Genomic DNA, 15137 nt, shown 5'->3' on the forward strand with positions numbered 1-15137 from the left:
TGATAAGAGCGATAGTTCAATGCATGGTTATCTGCAAGATATCATGATTCATCTCTCGGCAGGACAGCTAAATAAAAGGGCAACAATAACAGATTATAGACGTCCGTCGTGTTCATTGCGTTCAAGAAAGACACATACTGCAAATAGTTGAAGAAAACATGGAAACTTTCTCGGTTTATACATCTTATTGGGGAGTGAGAATCTCGACCTAGTTTCATGCACAAAATATTTCACATAAAGCAGGATATCAAAAACACATGTCATGCAAAGGTATACAAAATAAAACACGGTAGCAAGAAATGTACCAGTAAAAGCCTCTCACCTATCCAACCTAGTGGCCTTGTTCTTCCAAGAGGCCACGCATGTATTTCGCAAATGTTTTCTTGTGAGTCTTCAAATGCAGTGTTTAGTTAGCATACGAGACCTTTAGTTTAATAGAGTCGAGAAGAGAAAATATTTCGGCTGACTTACCATGCCGGCATAATGGCCATCTTTAAGGACGCAAATATAGCGTAAGCCCAGTTTGACAAAACATTCATACACTAAGTCCATTGGTGATTGAATGTCAAGAGATACAGGGGCAGGGTCGATGTATGGGGTAAAATCCGTAGGGTCAGCCCCTATGTCTTCACTGTCTGAATCCTCAATCGATGCGATCCTCGCCATCAAACACTGGCTCATAGCTTCATCGGGAAGACTATCAAGGGCGTACTCCAGATCTGGTGCTGGAATTAGACCGACAAGAGTTTGGTCTCTGACAATAGGTAATCCGCCATCTAGCTCGCCGGCTTGGTGTAGAAGCTCCAGTTTTTGACGCAGTATTGTAGCTGGGACCACGGGTGAATCGGTAATATCGATGACGCGCCATTGCCTGATTGGGGGTATAATTTGGGCTAGTTCACCTGTAAAGATCGGCTTGTGCTTGTTATCTAGGAAGGGATAGGAATTCATTGCGGTGAGGAGGTCCTATGCAAAAGAAACGTCAGTATGCTTTTCACTCCACACCTGTTGCATATGGGTTGACTCACATATATACTGTTAGGCTCAATGGCATCAGCTGTCCACTTTGAAACCAGAATTGCGAGGGAAAACGGTAGAACATAGTCCAGGCTACCTGTTAATTCAAAAAGAATAACAACAAGGGTTACGGAGAGGCGGGTAACACCGCACATCATCGAACCTGCTCCAATGAGGCCATACACTCCAGGTTGTATGCAACTCACAGGCGAGGTAGCAGCGCATTGGGACCACATGCCAAACTCAGGCCAGCGGACAACTGACCACTGTACGACATGGCCAACAACGCGCCCAAATAAAGCACCAACCACCATGGAGGGGACATAAATACCGGCGGGGATTTTCTATAGGTAGCGTTAGTTAAGGTTGGGTGAACAAGCGAGCGACAGAGAGAGAGAGAGTGTGTGTGTGTGAGTAGATCGGTGGTGGATATGTAGGATACACATTTACTCACGATTCCAAAAGTGATCACGGTGAGAAAACCCTTGATCAAAAGCGCAGTTAGTAGATTAAGCATAATAGGCCCTATCTGTTCAATGGCTTTAGGGCATAGTCCAGAATCGTCTTCATCGTCTTCGCAGGGCGAGGCAAGTTGAAATACAAGTTCCGAGACTGGCAAACGAGTATACATATTCCAGTAGTTCATAATGCCAGTCACAAGAGCCACCAAGACCACCTCGGCAAGTGGAAAAGCTTTAATGAATCCAATGCGACGGAATGATTTGGCCCAATGCTTGGAGGCTTTGATGAACAGAGCACCTAGTGCGCCGCCAATGATGCCAATAAAAATAAAGCTCCCAATCTCAAAGTACTTCCAGTCCTCAGAATATTTCACCTGGAAAATGACTATCTTGGACGTGCCATAAGGATTAAGGAATTTGAGTGAGAGCGCAGCCACGATGCAGCAAAAGAAAGTCCGGAAAAGCGTCTTGGCGGGGAAAAAGTATGAAACCTCTTCTAGGCCAAAGAGAACACCACCGAGGGGAGCACCAAAGGCAACAACAACTCCGGCTGCAGCGGCGGCAGAAAGAGCTTCACGCCGCTTGCCATCATTCATGTCGTACTTGGGAAACAGACGACAAGCAATGTTGCCTATACAAGTGGCAATGTGCACATAGGGGCCCTCTTTTCCAACACTCAGGCCTGATGCTACGCTAGGAACCAGGGCAAGTGTCTTGATGAGGAGCGTGCGCAAACCAAGAAACCCGTGAAGAACGAAGCCACTAAGAATCACACGGACCTCTGCTACACCACTACCGGCAGCGGAATAATAAACCATTGGGGGAAGTGAGGATGTAGGTTCTGTTTTTGACGTTTGCTGGGGAGAGAAAGAGTCTTCCGCTGCTTGCTGTGGAGTTGGGACTTGCTCGGCGGCAAGATTTTCGTCTAGAGTTGCAAGTTGGTAGGCTGAGGGGATCACGGTTTTCGTCCATAGGGTGATAAAGCAGGCAATTGCCGAGAGAGCAACGACGAATGTGATGTAAACGATGTACTCAATCCATTCATGGTCAATTGCCTCGTGGGTGAGGACTTCGTTCCATGGTTTCCATTCACTACAGGAGGCGCCTATATGGCCGCAGCATCTCTAGAAACCGAATGTGTGAGCATAAAAGCAAAACATGAAGAAGCGAAACACGTGAGATTCACTTACAGCTTGGCTGTAGTACCAATGGGTATTGCAGTAACCGCCCTTGAAGTCGAAGACTAGGGCTTCACTGACGTCAATGACGTAGGCAAACAGTGCAACAAGCATACCACAGACGGCAGACAAAATCCAGCCCTGCGACGCATCATACATGCGATGGAGCCTGCCGCCGAGACCCTTACGCGCGCGTAGCTCTTTTACGCGGTAGGCATCTTTGATGCTATCACGAACCCAATCGGTGGAAGTGAACTGATCGTACCATACACGCTCGTCGGCAAAATTTTGACGTCTTAAATCACTTTCTTCCCGGTCGTTGAGAGCGTCAACAAGACGTTGACCCCATGAGTTTTGACGACTATGGTTGCGAAAAGATCGAAGGCTCCCTATATTAAGATAAACGCTCGGAGAACAGGAGAGCGAATTAGTTAGAATGATTGCGATTTTCGGTCACAAGGGCTTAAGGGCGACAGGGCCGGGTTAATTTGAGACAGTATCAAAGACAAAGGTCTCAAACAAGCAAAACATACCTGATAGTCCCTGGCTCCAAGAGGGCGGGCCATTACGGGGATACGGAGTGGCATTTCCACTATGTATGCGTATCCGTGTTCGCCCCGTCAATAATGGAGTGGTTTCGTCCGAGATGCCATCAGAGTTTGTATTGGTAGCAAGATAACTTGGTTGAGCCGACATGGGGTATGGCCTCGGCAGCGGCCGCGATTGTGCAACCGTAGGTTGGGGAGTCGCAGACCCTGGTGGGAGACGGAATGATATCTGTGTGGGCTGGTGCTGTTGCTGTGAAGAGCTCCCTGCGATGTCGGCAGAAGCAGGGCCCTTTGAGGCTTCGGGATCGAGGTCTGGCATTTGCGGAGGTTTGGGGCACAGTCTGACAACGCTGAGCCGAGTTTTGAAGATTTGGGAAGGGGGAGGAGAGGGCTTTTGCAGCGAGATTAGTGGCCGTCTGCAGGAAACCACGCAAGTCAAAAAGCACGGGGTCTATGTTTGTGATGGCAATGTCGTCATTATATAGAGCACGTGAGGGAAAACAAAGCCGTAGAGTAGAGGAGAATGAGCGCACAGAAACGGGAATGCGGATGAATCGAGGCACTACCAAGTAAAAGAGGCGCGCAATAAAGTATTGCAAAGTAGAGAGGGGAAAAAAACAGGAGGAAAGATAAGGGAATACAAGGAAGTTATTTCGCATCTTTGTGCCTCTTGTTTCATGGCGAGTACTTGCTTCTATGAGAAGGAGTGGGTGGACCCTCCAAGCCAAGGAGTGCAAGTAAGAGAACCCTGTGGACTATGACATCTCTGCTGCGAAGCCGCCTAGGAAAATACGGATGCTGTCAGCGGTGGAAGATTATCATCCTACAATAGTATAACGCCACAAGCCATGGCACAACAATGCCCGGTTGCCTTTGCGTCTGACCAGACATCTGGGAAAGGGGGGGGGGGGGGGTAATGGTATGCATGTTTGAAGGAGCAAGGAGCGAGAAGCCGGGGAGCCAGGAGCGGGCCTGAAAAGGGAAGTGAATGACGTTGCATTAGTCAGGGTAGCTTGACAGGAAGGTGCAAAACACATTTTTCCGGTCTTGCCTTCCTTATGACATCAACTAGGCAGTTGCTTGTTTGATAAGATATCAGCCACACTTGTCTTCCTTTCGAGTAAAAGGAGGGATTTGTGGCTTCACTTTCTCTCTTTTCGGCCTAGAGTCCGAGACAAAATAACCTCAAGATCTCAAATTCAGGCCATGAAGCGTGGTGGATGAAACTCGGATACATGGTTGTGCAAGACTTTTTTCGACCTCCTCAAGAACGATTCGAACCAGTCTTCGAGAAGCCTAAGCAAAACGAAGCAGGGATAGTCTGCTGCACTGTGTATCTAATGACGATTACTGGTACTTCACACTGTACGCGTCTACGCCACGCCACGCCACGCCAAATCATCAAGGTACATTTATCGTTCATTATTCATGGTTCTACAAAGAGCATCACTTTATCATCAGGTTCTATTTCGACCGTTGGCTTAGTAGCCAAGTGCGACATTTTCCAGGTGTCGAGTCAACCCTCAGCTTCCAGCTTCGCTCTCAGCCGTTTGACTCCCTAATCTTGCCCTCTTTGTTTCCGGAGGAAGTGTGTTCAGTTCAGCTATTGCTTCCTTTCGTAGGCTTACCTTGCTAGCTTGGCATGCGACTCGCTATGAATGCTCTTTGCAAACATGCCTGAGCAGGACAAGAAATCGGCCGTAGTGCCAAAGTTTTCGTCTTTCAAGTCAAAGTCCTCGGGAGGTTCGGGCGCAGAAAAGGAAAAAGGCAGTCGCAGAAGTAGGGAAGACAGTCAACATCGCTCACACAGCAACCGGGGTGATGACCGGAGCAGAGAACACCACGATGACCGAGATCAAGGCTACCGCCGAGAGCGCGATCGTGCTAAGCATTGTGACAGAGACAGAGAGTCTAGTAGAGACAAGGCCCATGGTAGAGACAGGGATCAAGATCGTCATAGAGGCAAGGACCGACACAGAAACCACCGTCTTGACCGCGGCCGAGATCAAAGCAAGAGACGCCACCACCACGCACATCGGGACTTGAGTAAAGACCGGAGTCGCTCCAAAAATTCACTGGATCTACATCGCTCTTCTCATAGCCTCAATGGTAAATCCTCTGATGCGACCAGCCTTGTCTCATCCAGGCCCGCAAAGCTCCCTGATATAAGCGATCAGGACTTTTTTGTAATCGATACCAAGGGGGACCCTCTTATCCACCTCGGGCTGGACCGCTACAGTATACCAAAATTTGGCCGAGAACACCGCAAGTTTGTTCTGGGGACATCTATGAGACTCTTCATACATCGCGACGGCCCCCATGAGCAGTTTAGTTTGCTTCACCCGGGTGAATACTACGGGCCTCCGCCGCTACGAAGCAAGAAGCTCGCATTTAGCATGGCGCGATCACTAAAGCCCCCAAAGACTTCCAAAAACATGGAAGATACCAATGACGTAGTCTTTATGACTAAGAAGCGTAAACGTAAAGACCTAGATTCATCATCGGATGAGGAACAACCTAACTTCCGCTCCATTGAGGGGAAGGCTAAGCCAAAGTACTTTTCCGATAGTGAGTCTGGAACAGATTCCGAAGCAGACAGCGTCCCTGGCACTCAGTCCGGAATCAAGAGGCGGTCTATTGAATTATCGAAACGGGTCAAGGCCAATCCTGCCGATATTCCGGCTTGGATTCAGTTGATACATTTGCAGGATGATCTCATGCGAGAAGGCCTTGCGCCCGAGAGCGAAGTGGCCACTGGCCAAGCCCATAGCTTTACTGAAATCAAGCTATCGATGATCTATAAAGCTCTCAAGGCTTCAACAGCCGACACTGATAAGGAAGCTCTTTTACTCCTCCAGATGCGCGAGGGGCGCAAGATTTGGCCTGTCGATGTCACACGTAAGAAATGGATAAACATATCCTCCGGCGACTACGGCCAGCGCTTCGCCCTCTGGATGGCACGCGTAGATTTTGAAATAACGGAGATGCAGGGCTTCCATTTTGACACGGTCAAAAAGATGTTCACTGATCGACTGCAAGGCATTATGGAAAAGTCGTGGCGCTACAGTCCGCAGCAATCGCTTGATCTCTATCGCGAGGCGGTTTATATCTACCTTCGCCTGACTCGGTTCTTGCAGGATGCTGGGTATCGCGAGCTTGCTGTCGCAGCTTGGCAATCGATACTAGAACTCAACTTCTTCCGTCCAGTTGACATTGAGAATGGGGAGCATACACTAGCCGCCTTCGCTGACTTTTGGGAGTCAGAGGTCCTGCGGGTAGGTGAGATAGGAGCCCTTGGCTGGTCGCACTACTTGGCTCATGATGGTGATAACGTAGTGCCTGAGCCAAAGGAAGAAGATGAAGCGGGAGTTCCCACGGACATAGCGCCAAAGGAGGAAATAGATATCTACAAACTATGGGCAGCTAACGAGCTTAGGTCATCGCAAAGGAACCGCTTACCGGCGCGTACTTTGGATGACGGTACTGGGGATGATCCATTCCGAGTGGTGATGGCATCCGATCTTGAAGGGCTCCTGGTACAGTTCCCATTAACAGTGATACCTGATCTGCAGGAGCAAATCATTGATTCCTTTCTAATCTTCAGCCATATGCCCCCACGGTTTTGCTCAAGCACTTGGATTTCAAGGGCACACAGGGACATGTTTCTTACACCAACAGTCCCAGCATTAAATAAGGCTATCTCTCAAGCCTCGCAAAAAACCGCGAAAGATGGTAAAGAGAACGGGTGGGCATCCATCCAAAAGCTACTGCCAGGTGTGGTCCCATCTTTTATATCATCTCTAGTCAGATCCTGGAATCAAGAAAGCGTAAGCAACGCCCCAGTGGACTTTGCATGGGCCCGAAATGTGCTGTATCAGCTGTCCACGGCTACCACTAGCACGCCAGTCAAGGGCCTCTTGAGTCTCGTGATGGCACTGGATTGGCTCCACGATCCCAGCGTGCGTAAATCAGCTCGCCACATTATTCAATCCGACATATCAAACAGCGAGTTGTATCGGCTCTACGGCATTTTTGAGTCCCAGAATCAAAATACACAACTGAGCTCGACCGTTTTTGCCTCGGCTATGAAATTAAAGCAAGACTTGCCTTCAAATCCTCCCATTAATGAAGTAGCGTTGAGCTGGGTGTGGACAGAGCTTGTGGATAATGCATCGCACTCTCCAGCTTTATCACGGCTTGTTTACCTGTTAGACGGCTTTGATATCAATGTGGAGGTTTCCGGAACCCGCCTTTTGAAAAGCAGAAAAGCATTGGCGGACGCCTTGGATCTTGCTTCAGGTCTTGGTGATGTTGCTGTATTCTCAACAGTTGCAAGATGCCGTGTGCTGTTGGCATATCTGTCCGAAACGGAACCAGCGCAGCCTCAAAACCAAACACAAGGCAACATATCTGCGGCAATGGAATTATTGTGGTCTCAGTTCGAAAAGTTGCAATCGAGAACGGAACAAACCGCTGCACAAGAGCAGCTGCTCGGCTTTGGAGCGTCACTTTTATACCTCTACTCTTCCCGAGGTCCGTATCAGCGTGTGTTTCTCAACGCTAGTCTACAACGTTGCTTGAACTGGTTCCCTCAAAACGGCTTCTTCATCGAACTATACGATTACATCAACTCGAGTCACCTGCTGCGCAGTGACTTCCGTAATCTTTCCCAGACCCTTCTGCTGTCACATGCCAATGATTGTGTCGGCAATCGCATATGTGTTGCGATACACGAGCTACATCATGGTACCATCCATTCTGCTCAAGCGTCACTGGAACGTAGTATTGCGGTTTCATCTAGTGCTTCCGCTAGCATTGAGCTCTGGCACGCATACGTGCGTCTTTGTGGACAAGCAACGGAGTTGCAGTCTAAAGCATGCGAGACGTACTACAGAGCAGTTAGTCACTGTCCATGGTCCAAGAACTTGGCCCTCCAAGCGTTTGTGGCACTGGGTGAAGAAATGGATGTGGTAGACCTCAAGGCTGTGTTCGACACGTTGGTGAACAGGGGGCTACGAACGCACGTTGATCTCGATGAATATGTGCTTCAGTTTTCAAAGTAGCATAGGCAAGAAGTGAGTTAAGCCTAATGCCATATATAATCAACCTTTTGTACGCGGCTTCTGTGGCTCTGGATAGTACTTGACATGTATAGACTCATACTAGTAATACTTCTCGAGGAATGTAGAAGGTGTCGCTACCGATTCTTATCCCGCCCCCACTCCTTCAGCTGGACTTTAAGGCGCTAGATTGCCACTATAGTAGACGGCGATCTGCAAATGTTTTATCAGTGCTGTACACGCTACTTGTGTGGATTACCATGTATAGTAAGCCTTCGTTTCTAGCTCGTCCGGGATCATGGCCGCAACTTGCGAAAACGTAGGATCTAATCTGTCTTCCTCCAGCTGTGTATAGTCTTGTCTACAGGGTGCATATTTCGCCCGGAAATATTGCCAAATTAGAAACCGGCAGGCCCAAGAAAGAGACCACAGAGACTCTAAATGAAGGGCATATCCAAAAGAACACTTGTGGAGGGAAAGGGACTATATAGGATCCCATGTTACATATGGAGAGTGAAGAACAACCATAAAAGGAGGTCACCCGCCATCGAATGTGGTGCTTGGCTATAGCCAAACAGAGCATTTAGCTATACACCGACTTCCACTCTATAGTTGAGTTCCGCGCTAGGGCTAATCACCACCACCACCCGGCTAACCTTCAAATTAGACATGGTATGCATGACCTCCTACAAATGTATTAATACATTCCTTGCCCTTAAAGTATCACAAAGATGCCCAGGCAACAACACGGTGATGCGCTGAAGTTGGTCAGCCAATAATACCAAAGTCTAGTTATGCCGTAGCTATGAAAAGCCAAATGCTGTATTAGCTAGGTTCCTGCTGTACATATAACCCATTGTAGCACTTGTGCGTCTTTGATTTCTTGCTCGGAAGCCGGGCTAACTAAGCAGCAGACAAATCTGGTATTTTAGTCGCTATTTGCATCCTCCTGAAGCTTCTAGATCTTCCTTTGGATCTTATGGTTCTTTATCATTTGTGTAAAGAACCCCAAAATTTACGCCATCTTAGATAAAGAAACACCCGTCACTACTGGCACTAATGCGGACCGCCATCGACATCAATAGGCAATAAAATAAAAGAGCATAAATAGCCCTCTCGAAGAATAGAAATATGATTAGAAATAACTAGGTATAGTAGAAGCAAGACTTCGGATGGAGGGCAACTGTAAGGAATTGGGTAAAGAATGTTGGGCATGAGAATCTATTGATGTCTTGGTACAAGACATAACAGCCGTGCCTAATAAACGGACAATTCCTTATGTTGATAAAAGCTTTCGATTTAGTTCTCTTGTCCTTGGGTTCAAGCTTAAGCTGGATGGCTTAGAAGCCCTGTGACAGAAGCAGGTGATTATCAGGCGGCACCATAGTTACACGAGCATACTCGCTCAAGTCAGCTTGTACAACCACGCATGAAAATAGCCACAATGGATTGAGGCTATGTCCTATGCACATTATCTTGACAACGATCTGTATGTCAATTATGGCACGCACTTCCCATGAGAGGAGGGCCATAGTTTAGCTCTTCAGTCAGCCCCTTGCCAAATATCTTAATACCTATGGTTGCTGCTCTAATGTCGTCTTCCTCCCGTTATTTATCTAACACCCACGCCAACTCAAGATCCTGTAAGGCTATACATCTCTCTCATTACCATCTTTGCTGAAAGCGTGTAGGAGATGGCTATTGAAACTGCCGTCATTCGCAGGAAATATACGTTGTGTACCAGGTACACTACTATCTACCAGCTTGCTGGCATTCGTTGATTAGTTTGGGCCGTCTATTAGAAGTAAAAAGGGCAATTGGCAGTAGCAAAAGCTCTTGGACAGAGACTCAACGCTGGGTTGTACTATCATCTGTTGTGCAGAACTTGGCTATTCTTGGGTTCGTGCTATTGGGCAGCAAGATCCCCCTTTAACATAGCATGGCTCCCCACAGACAGTATATGAAATCTAGGCTCTTTTAGGCTAGCAGAGGGGCCCTGGCGACGCAAGTGTACTGACGTTAGAATGCCATGCCTTTTAGAAAATAAGAACCACGTTGGATAAGGCTCTCTCCGCCAAGACCAGACGTAGTACATGTGGCCAACAAGCTCCTACACAGCATACCTGATCTTGCAGTCCGATACCAAGACGGTTTTAATCCGCTACTCTATTGCATCCACAATGCGAAACACTAGTCTGCAGCCAGCAGCAGTTAGAGTCGAGTCCCAGCTGCAAAGCTAGCTGACAATTACGCTCAGAGAAGTAGATTCTTAGCTATGGCATCAAACGCCTCGTCTGTTGTTATTCTCCGGATTCAAGGAGCTGCAATACATTTAATTCTGACCTATGCAGCATGGGAAAGAGCAAATATTGAGTCGCGGTCTGGTATACTGCAGGTATAGAGTATTATACATGGCATGGTACCTTGCGACACATGGCCCATCCCTCAGTCTTGTACATTGACATGCCACCTTCCCCGCTTTACCCAAACCCTAAGGACCTGACTTTTCACATCACAGCCACATTTATGTTTGTCGTATCACTAGTGAAGGAGGGACAGGCTATGCACCAGGTGTGGGCAAGCTTCATTGTCTCATATGCTTCTGGTGCACTTTTTTTCTCTTCTCTAGCTGAAACGTGCGCCCTCTGTGAGGCTGACCTGACCGCCTACAAGATGAAAGAGCATTTGCCTAGCTTTGTGGTGACAAACTCGCTGGCCATTTCCTATATATTAACATAGCCCTGTCCCCTCTCTTTGTTCTCTCCATCAATAGAGCCATCATCATGCACCTTGCCACGCTCAGCTCGCCTTAGCAAAGTAATCGCCCACTATCTTCATCAGTCATTATTTTCATGTACGTATAGCCCTCCATCCCGTCAGGTCGCAATCCTTCCAAGCTCCAATGCCCCTCAGTTCAGCTATATGAGGCCCATGCTAAGTTTTGCCTGTCCCAATCCTTGTTAGGCAGCTGGTCTTTGTTCTAGACGGACTGACAACTAACGTTGAAAGCTTACGGGCGGGGTCTAATGTCTATATCTAAGCTACCAATCCCTCAAAGTGCGTTTCAAGGTGGCCAACTCTCTCCCGCTGTTTGCCCACTAATTATCATCATTAGTGTCGATTTTGAAGCGCCGCAAAACCAACATTCAAATCATGAGTACTCTCCACGATCCCAGACTGCAAGCCGGCGGTGGCCATAGCGAAAAGGAACGCTCAGTAAGCTACCTTAACGAGTCCAACCTAGCATATCTCAAAAACATATTTAACTACTACGGCAAAGAGAAGGATTGGGACCGGGAAGCCATTGCCAATTTTGCTCAAAACGTCCAGCATGATGGTAGCCGGGACCAGTGCCAGGACTCCGAGTTTTGGGAGGGCAAAGAAACACTAGACCTGAAGAGCTTTATGGAATACATGGCCTCGTCCAACTCTGCTGCCACCTCTACTCGCAAAACTGACGACTACTCGTGGCCCTTGGCCAGCTACTTTATCAGCTCCAGCCACAATACCTACCTGACTGGCAACCAATTATCCAGTGACTCCAGTGCCGATGCCTACCGCAACGTCTTGCTCAGAGGCTGCAGATGTGTTGAAGTCGATGTTTGGGATGGTGAGGACACGGATGATCTCAGTTCTATCAGCAGCAGCGACGACGACGATGAGCGCAAACACAAGCTCAAGGTTGAAGAGCATAGAAGAGCAACCAAAAAGGGAAAAAAGGGGGGCTTCATGAGCAAGCTCAAGAGAGTGGCTTCTATCAAAGAAACTACGTCTAAGCTGGAAAAAACTACTTTAGGTAAGTGGCTTATCCGTTATGCTCCCCAGCGTACCTGTAGCATAGCCTGTCGTACTGATCTTTATTTTTGCGCAGAGGACAAGCTTGCGGCCCCGATTCCAGACCTTCCTGCTCCTCTCCCCGAGCCTCGTGTCTTGCACGGCTACACGCTTACCAAAGAAATCTACTTCCGCGATGTCTGTGAAGCCATTGCCGAAACCGCTTTTGTCACAAGTGATCTGCCTGTTATAGTGTCTCTTGAGGTACACTGCTCAGCTCTTCAACAGCAAGCTATGGTGGATATCATGAAGACTACCTGGGGCGATATGCTTCTGCTTCCCCCTGGCGATGAGCCCACTTGCCTGCCAACTCCTGCCAATCTTAAGCGTAAGCTTGTGGTTAAGGTCAAATACGCTCCCCCCGTTGTCGAGGGCGTGGCTGAAATCCCTGAAGAGCTCAGTCCTGAAGAGCTAGAGGCCTCTACCGCCTCTGGCAAACAGATCAAGCCGTCCAAGATTATTCACGAACTCAGCCAACTTGGTTTCAACTGCCGCGGGATATCATTCAAGAGCCTCGAACAGGAAGAAGCTGTTATGCCTACTCACATTTTCTCCCTTTCCGAAAAGGCTATTGCGGAGCATTACCAGAAGAACGGAAAAGCGCTTTTAGAGCACAACACGAATTTCCTAATGCGCACTTATCCCCACGGCCTTCGCATCCGGTCTGGCAACTTGGAGCCTGCTTCGTGCTGGCGCAAGGGAGCCCAGGTTGTGGCTTTGAACTGGCAAAATCTGGATGAGGGAATGATGCTAAACGAGGCTATGTATGCTGGTACCGAGGGCTATGTTTTGAAGCCTCCAGGTATGTCCCCGTGTTTTTGCCCAAGCCAAGAATTTGGTTACTGATCTTCCCCTAGGCTACCGATCAAAGGGAATCGACTTCCCCCTAGAGAGCGCTACCAGATACACATATGGCCTGACGATTGAGGTCTACGGTGCTCAGAATATTCCCCTGCCCCCTGGAGACAAGTCCGACAGAGGCTTCAAGCCCTACGTGAAAATCGAGCTGCACGCCGAGACTCCAAACGAACGCCTAAACACCGGAATGGCAGAGGCTGGCGATGACCAGTCATATGAAGCCGAATACAAGGCGCGTAGTAAGACAAAGAAAGGCAGCAATGCAGATTTTGAGGGCGAAAGTCTCGAATTTTCTAATATTTCCGGTGTTATTGAGGAGCTGACCTTTGTCCGATTCACCATTCGTGACGATGAAATTGGCAGCGATGATCTAGCGGCTTGGGCTTGCATTCGCCTAGACCGTCTCAGAGAGGGCTGGAGATTCGTTCATCTCCTTGACACTGATGGCATGCTAACTAAGGGTGTCCTTTTAGTTAAGATTACTAAGAATAAGGTCTTGGGCTCTTGACGAGGTGTATAGTTATCTAGAGGGGAGCAATATGATAGCACCCCGATCTTTCTTTTCTATAGTTACAGGAGATATGAGATATTCACAATGGAGACAAGGTTCAAAGTCCACAACAGGGAACTTTCGCGGTTATTATCATTGCCAGCTTGGCTTTAGTAAACCTCGTGTGTCTCGCACAACGTCTAGACAGCCAATTCTACAACTCCACTGTTTAATAGTCATTGTTGCCACCGTAACTACCGCTGCCGCCACGGCCCGACGAGCCATATGAGTCGTCATCATTGCCACCGCCATAGCCACCAGAGTTACCACGACCAGAAGTACGATCAGAGGAACCAAACGATTCGCTGTCGTTGCCTGATCGGCGGCCGCCTGATGAGCCATATGAGTCGCTGTCATCATTTCCGCTACGGCCGCTCGAGCCACGACCAGACGAGCCGTATGAGCTGCTGTCGTTGTCATCGTTGCTGCCGTAGCTACTGTTGTTACCGCGGCCAGATGTGCGAGTTGATGAGCCGTATGAGCTGCTGTCATTGTCATCGTTGCTGCCGTAGCTACTGTTGTTACCGCGGCCAGATGTGCGAGTTGACGAACCATACGAGTTATCATCGTCGTCGTTCCTGCGGCCGCCAGATGTCCGTCCCGAGGAACCATAAGAATCGTCATCATTGCTGCTGCCATAGCTGCTGCTGTTGTTGCCACGGCCAGATGAGCCATACGAGTCATTGTCATCACGGCCGCTGCGGGAGGAAGCGCCGCCATAGCCGGAAGAAGATGTGGTGTCGTTGTCGCCATAGCTACCACGGCTAGAGCTGTTGGAATTCCCGTAACCGGAAGTAGAGTTGTCATTGTCGCCATAGCCAGCACGACCAGAACCGCTGGTGTTGCCGTATCCAGAAGAGGTAGTGTTGTCATTATCTCCATAACTGCCACGGCCACTGCTAGTGTTTCCATAGCTGGAGCTGGTGTTATCGTCGTCGCGGCCATAACCGCCACGATCAGAACGCTTGGTGTTGCTGTCGTTGTCGTCGTTACCACGACGGTTGTTGTCCTTGTCAGACTATATAGCAAAAGGTCGTTAGTGGCAGCGCAGGACCCGAGAGAAAGCTGAAAGAACACTTACATCGCCGAAGCCAAACATTTTGAAGATATGTTATATGATGATGGATAGAAGAAGAAGAAGAAGAAGAAGAAATATGTTGAGTTGGGGATTTAGGGATAGAACAAATGGATGTGTATCTCGTATGTTGAGACTTGTTGGCACTTGCAGAAGGAGACTGGCCACGCCTTATATGTACAACAGCCCGTCACGCAATTTGTATGATTCTTGGCCACACAATCCATCATTTGCACGGGGTGGTCGGGTAAGCTCTAGATGGAGATACAGCCAGTTCGAGTTAAGACATTTTGCCGTCTTGGGAGAGAACTGAGGGAGACTATGTCAGAAAGTTGCTGATGGGTGAGCTGGAGGCGATCTTTACGTTACCGTGAGGCCGAGTGTAGATTCCTTCTGCAAGGGCCTAGACAAGACTAAAGCTTAAACCCAACTTGGCATAGTTCCGCTTTCATCTTTGCTACAAAGCCTAGTTCAGATATCAACAGCAGGCCAATCAATAACTATCGCAGCCACAGCCGGCCCCTGCCTACGAGTGTCCAAGAAATGTGATTTGCAT

General features: G+C 48.5%; 4 protein-coding genes across 4 annotated transcripts; 2 read left to right on the top strand and 2 right to left on the bottom strand.

Annotated features, from left to right (window-relative positions):
- Positions 1–406: 406 nt before the first annotated feature.
- Positions 407–3523, bottom strand: HOO65_020441 (H+/Cl- exchange transporter 3; the record flags this gene model as incomplete). Its single annotated transcript, XM_071006391.1, has 6 exons — positions 407–424; positions 472–966; positions 1029–1361; positions 1472–2602; positions 2669–3045; positions 3190–3523. 6 exons carry the CDS (start codon positions 3521–3523, stop codon positions 407–409), a joined length of 2688 nt encoding a protein of 895 aa, XP_070861079.1.
- A 1354-nt stretch (positions 3524–4877) lies between these two features.
- On the top strand, positions 4878–8267 carry HOO65_020442 (Serine/threonine-protein kinase fray2; the record flags this gene model as incomplete). Its single annotated transcript, XM_071000068.1, has 1 exon — positions 4878–8267. One exon carries the CDS (start codon positions 4878–4880, stop codon positions 8265–8267), a length of 3390 nt encoding a protein of 1129 aa, XP_070861080.1.
- Positions 8268–11417: 3150 nt separating this feature from the next.
- Positions 11418–13464, top strand: HOO65_020443 (1-phosphatidylinositol-4,5-bisphosphate phosphodiesterase gamma-2; the record flags this gene model as incomplete). The annotated part of the gene is made up of 3 exons (XM_071006572.1): positions 11418–12060; positions 12136–12900; positions 12956–13464. The coding sequence occupies 3 exons, from the start codon at positions 11418–11420 to the stop codon at positions 13462–13464; spliced, it is 1917 nt and encodes a 638-aa protein (XP_070861081.1).
- A 211-nt stretch (positions 13465–13675) lies between these two features.
- On the bottom strand, positions 13676–14605 carry HOO65_020444 (uncharacterized protein; the record flags this gene model as incomplete). The annotated part of the gene is made up of 2 exons (XM_071006970.1): positions 13676–14524; positions 14588–14605. The coding sequence occupies 2 exons, from the start codon at positions 14603–14605 to the stop codon at positions 13676–13678; spliced, it is 867 nt and encodes a 288-aa protein (XP_070861082.1).
- Positions 14606–15137: the final 532 nt, after the last annotated feature.

The sequence above is a fragment of the Ceratocystis lukuohia genome, assembly GCF_044167205.1.
Source record: "Ceratocystis lukuohia strain C4212 chromosome Unknown Supercontig2_pilon, whole genome shotgun sequence".
Lineage (NCBI taxonomy): Eukaryota > Fungi > Ascomycota > Sordariomycetes > Microascales > Ceratocystidaceae > Ceratocystis > Ceratocystis lukuohia.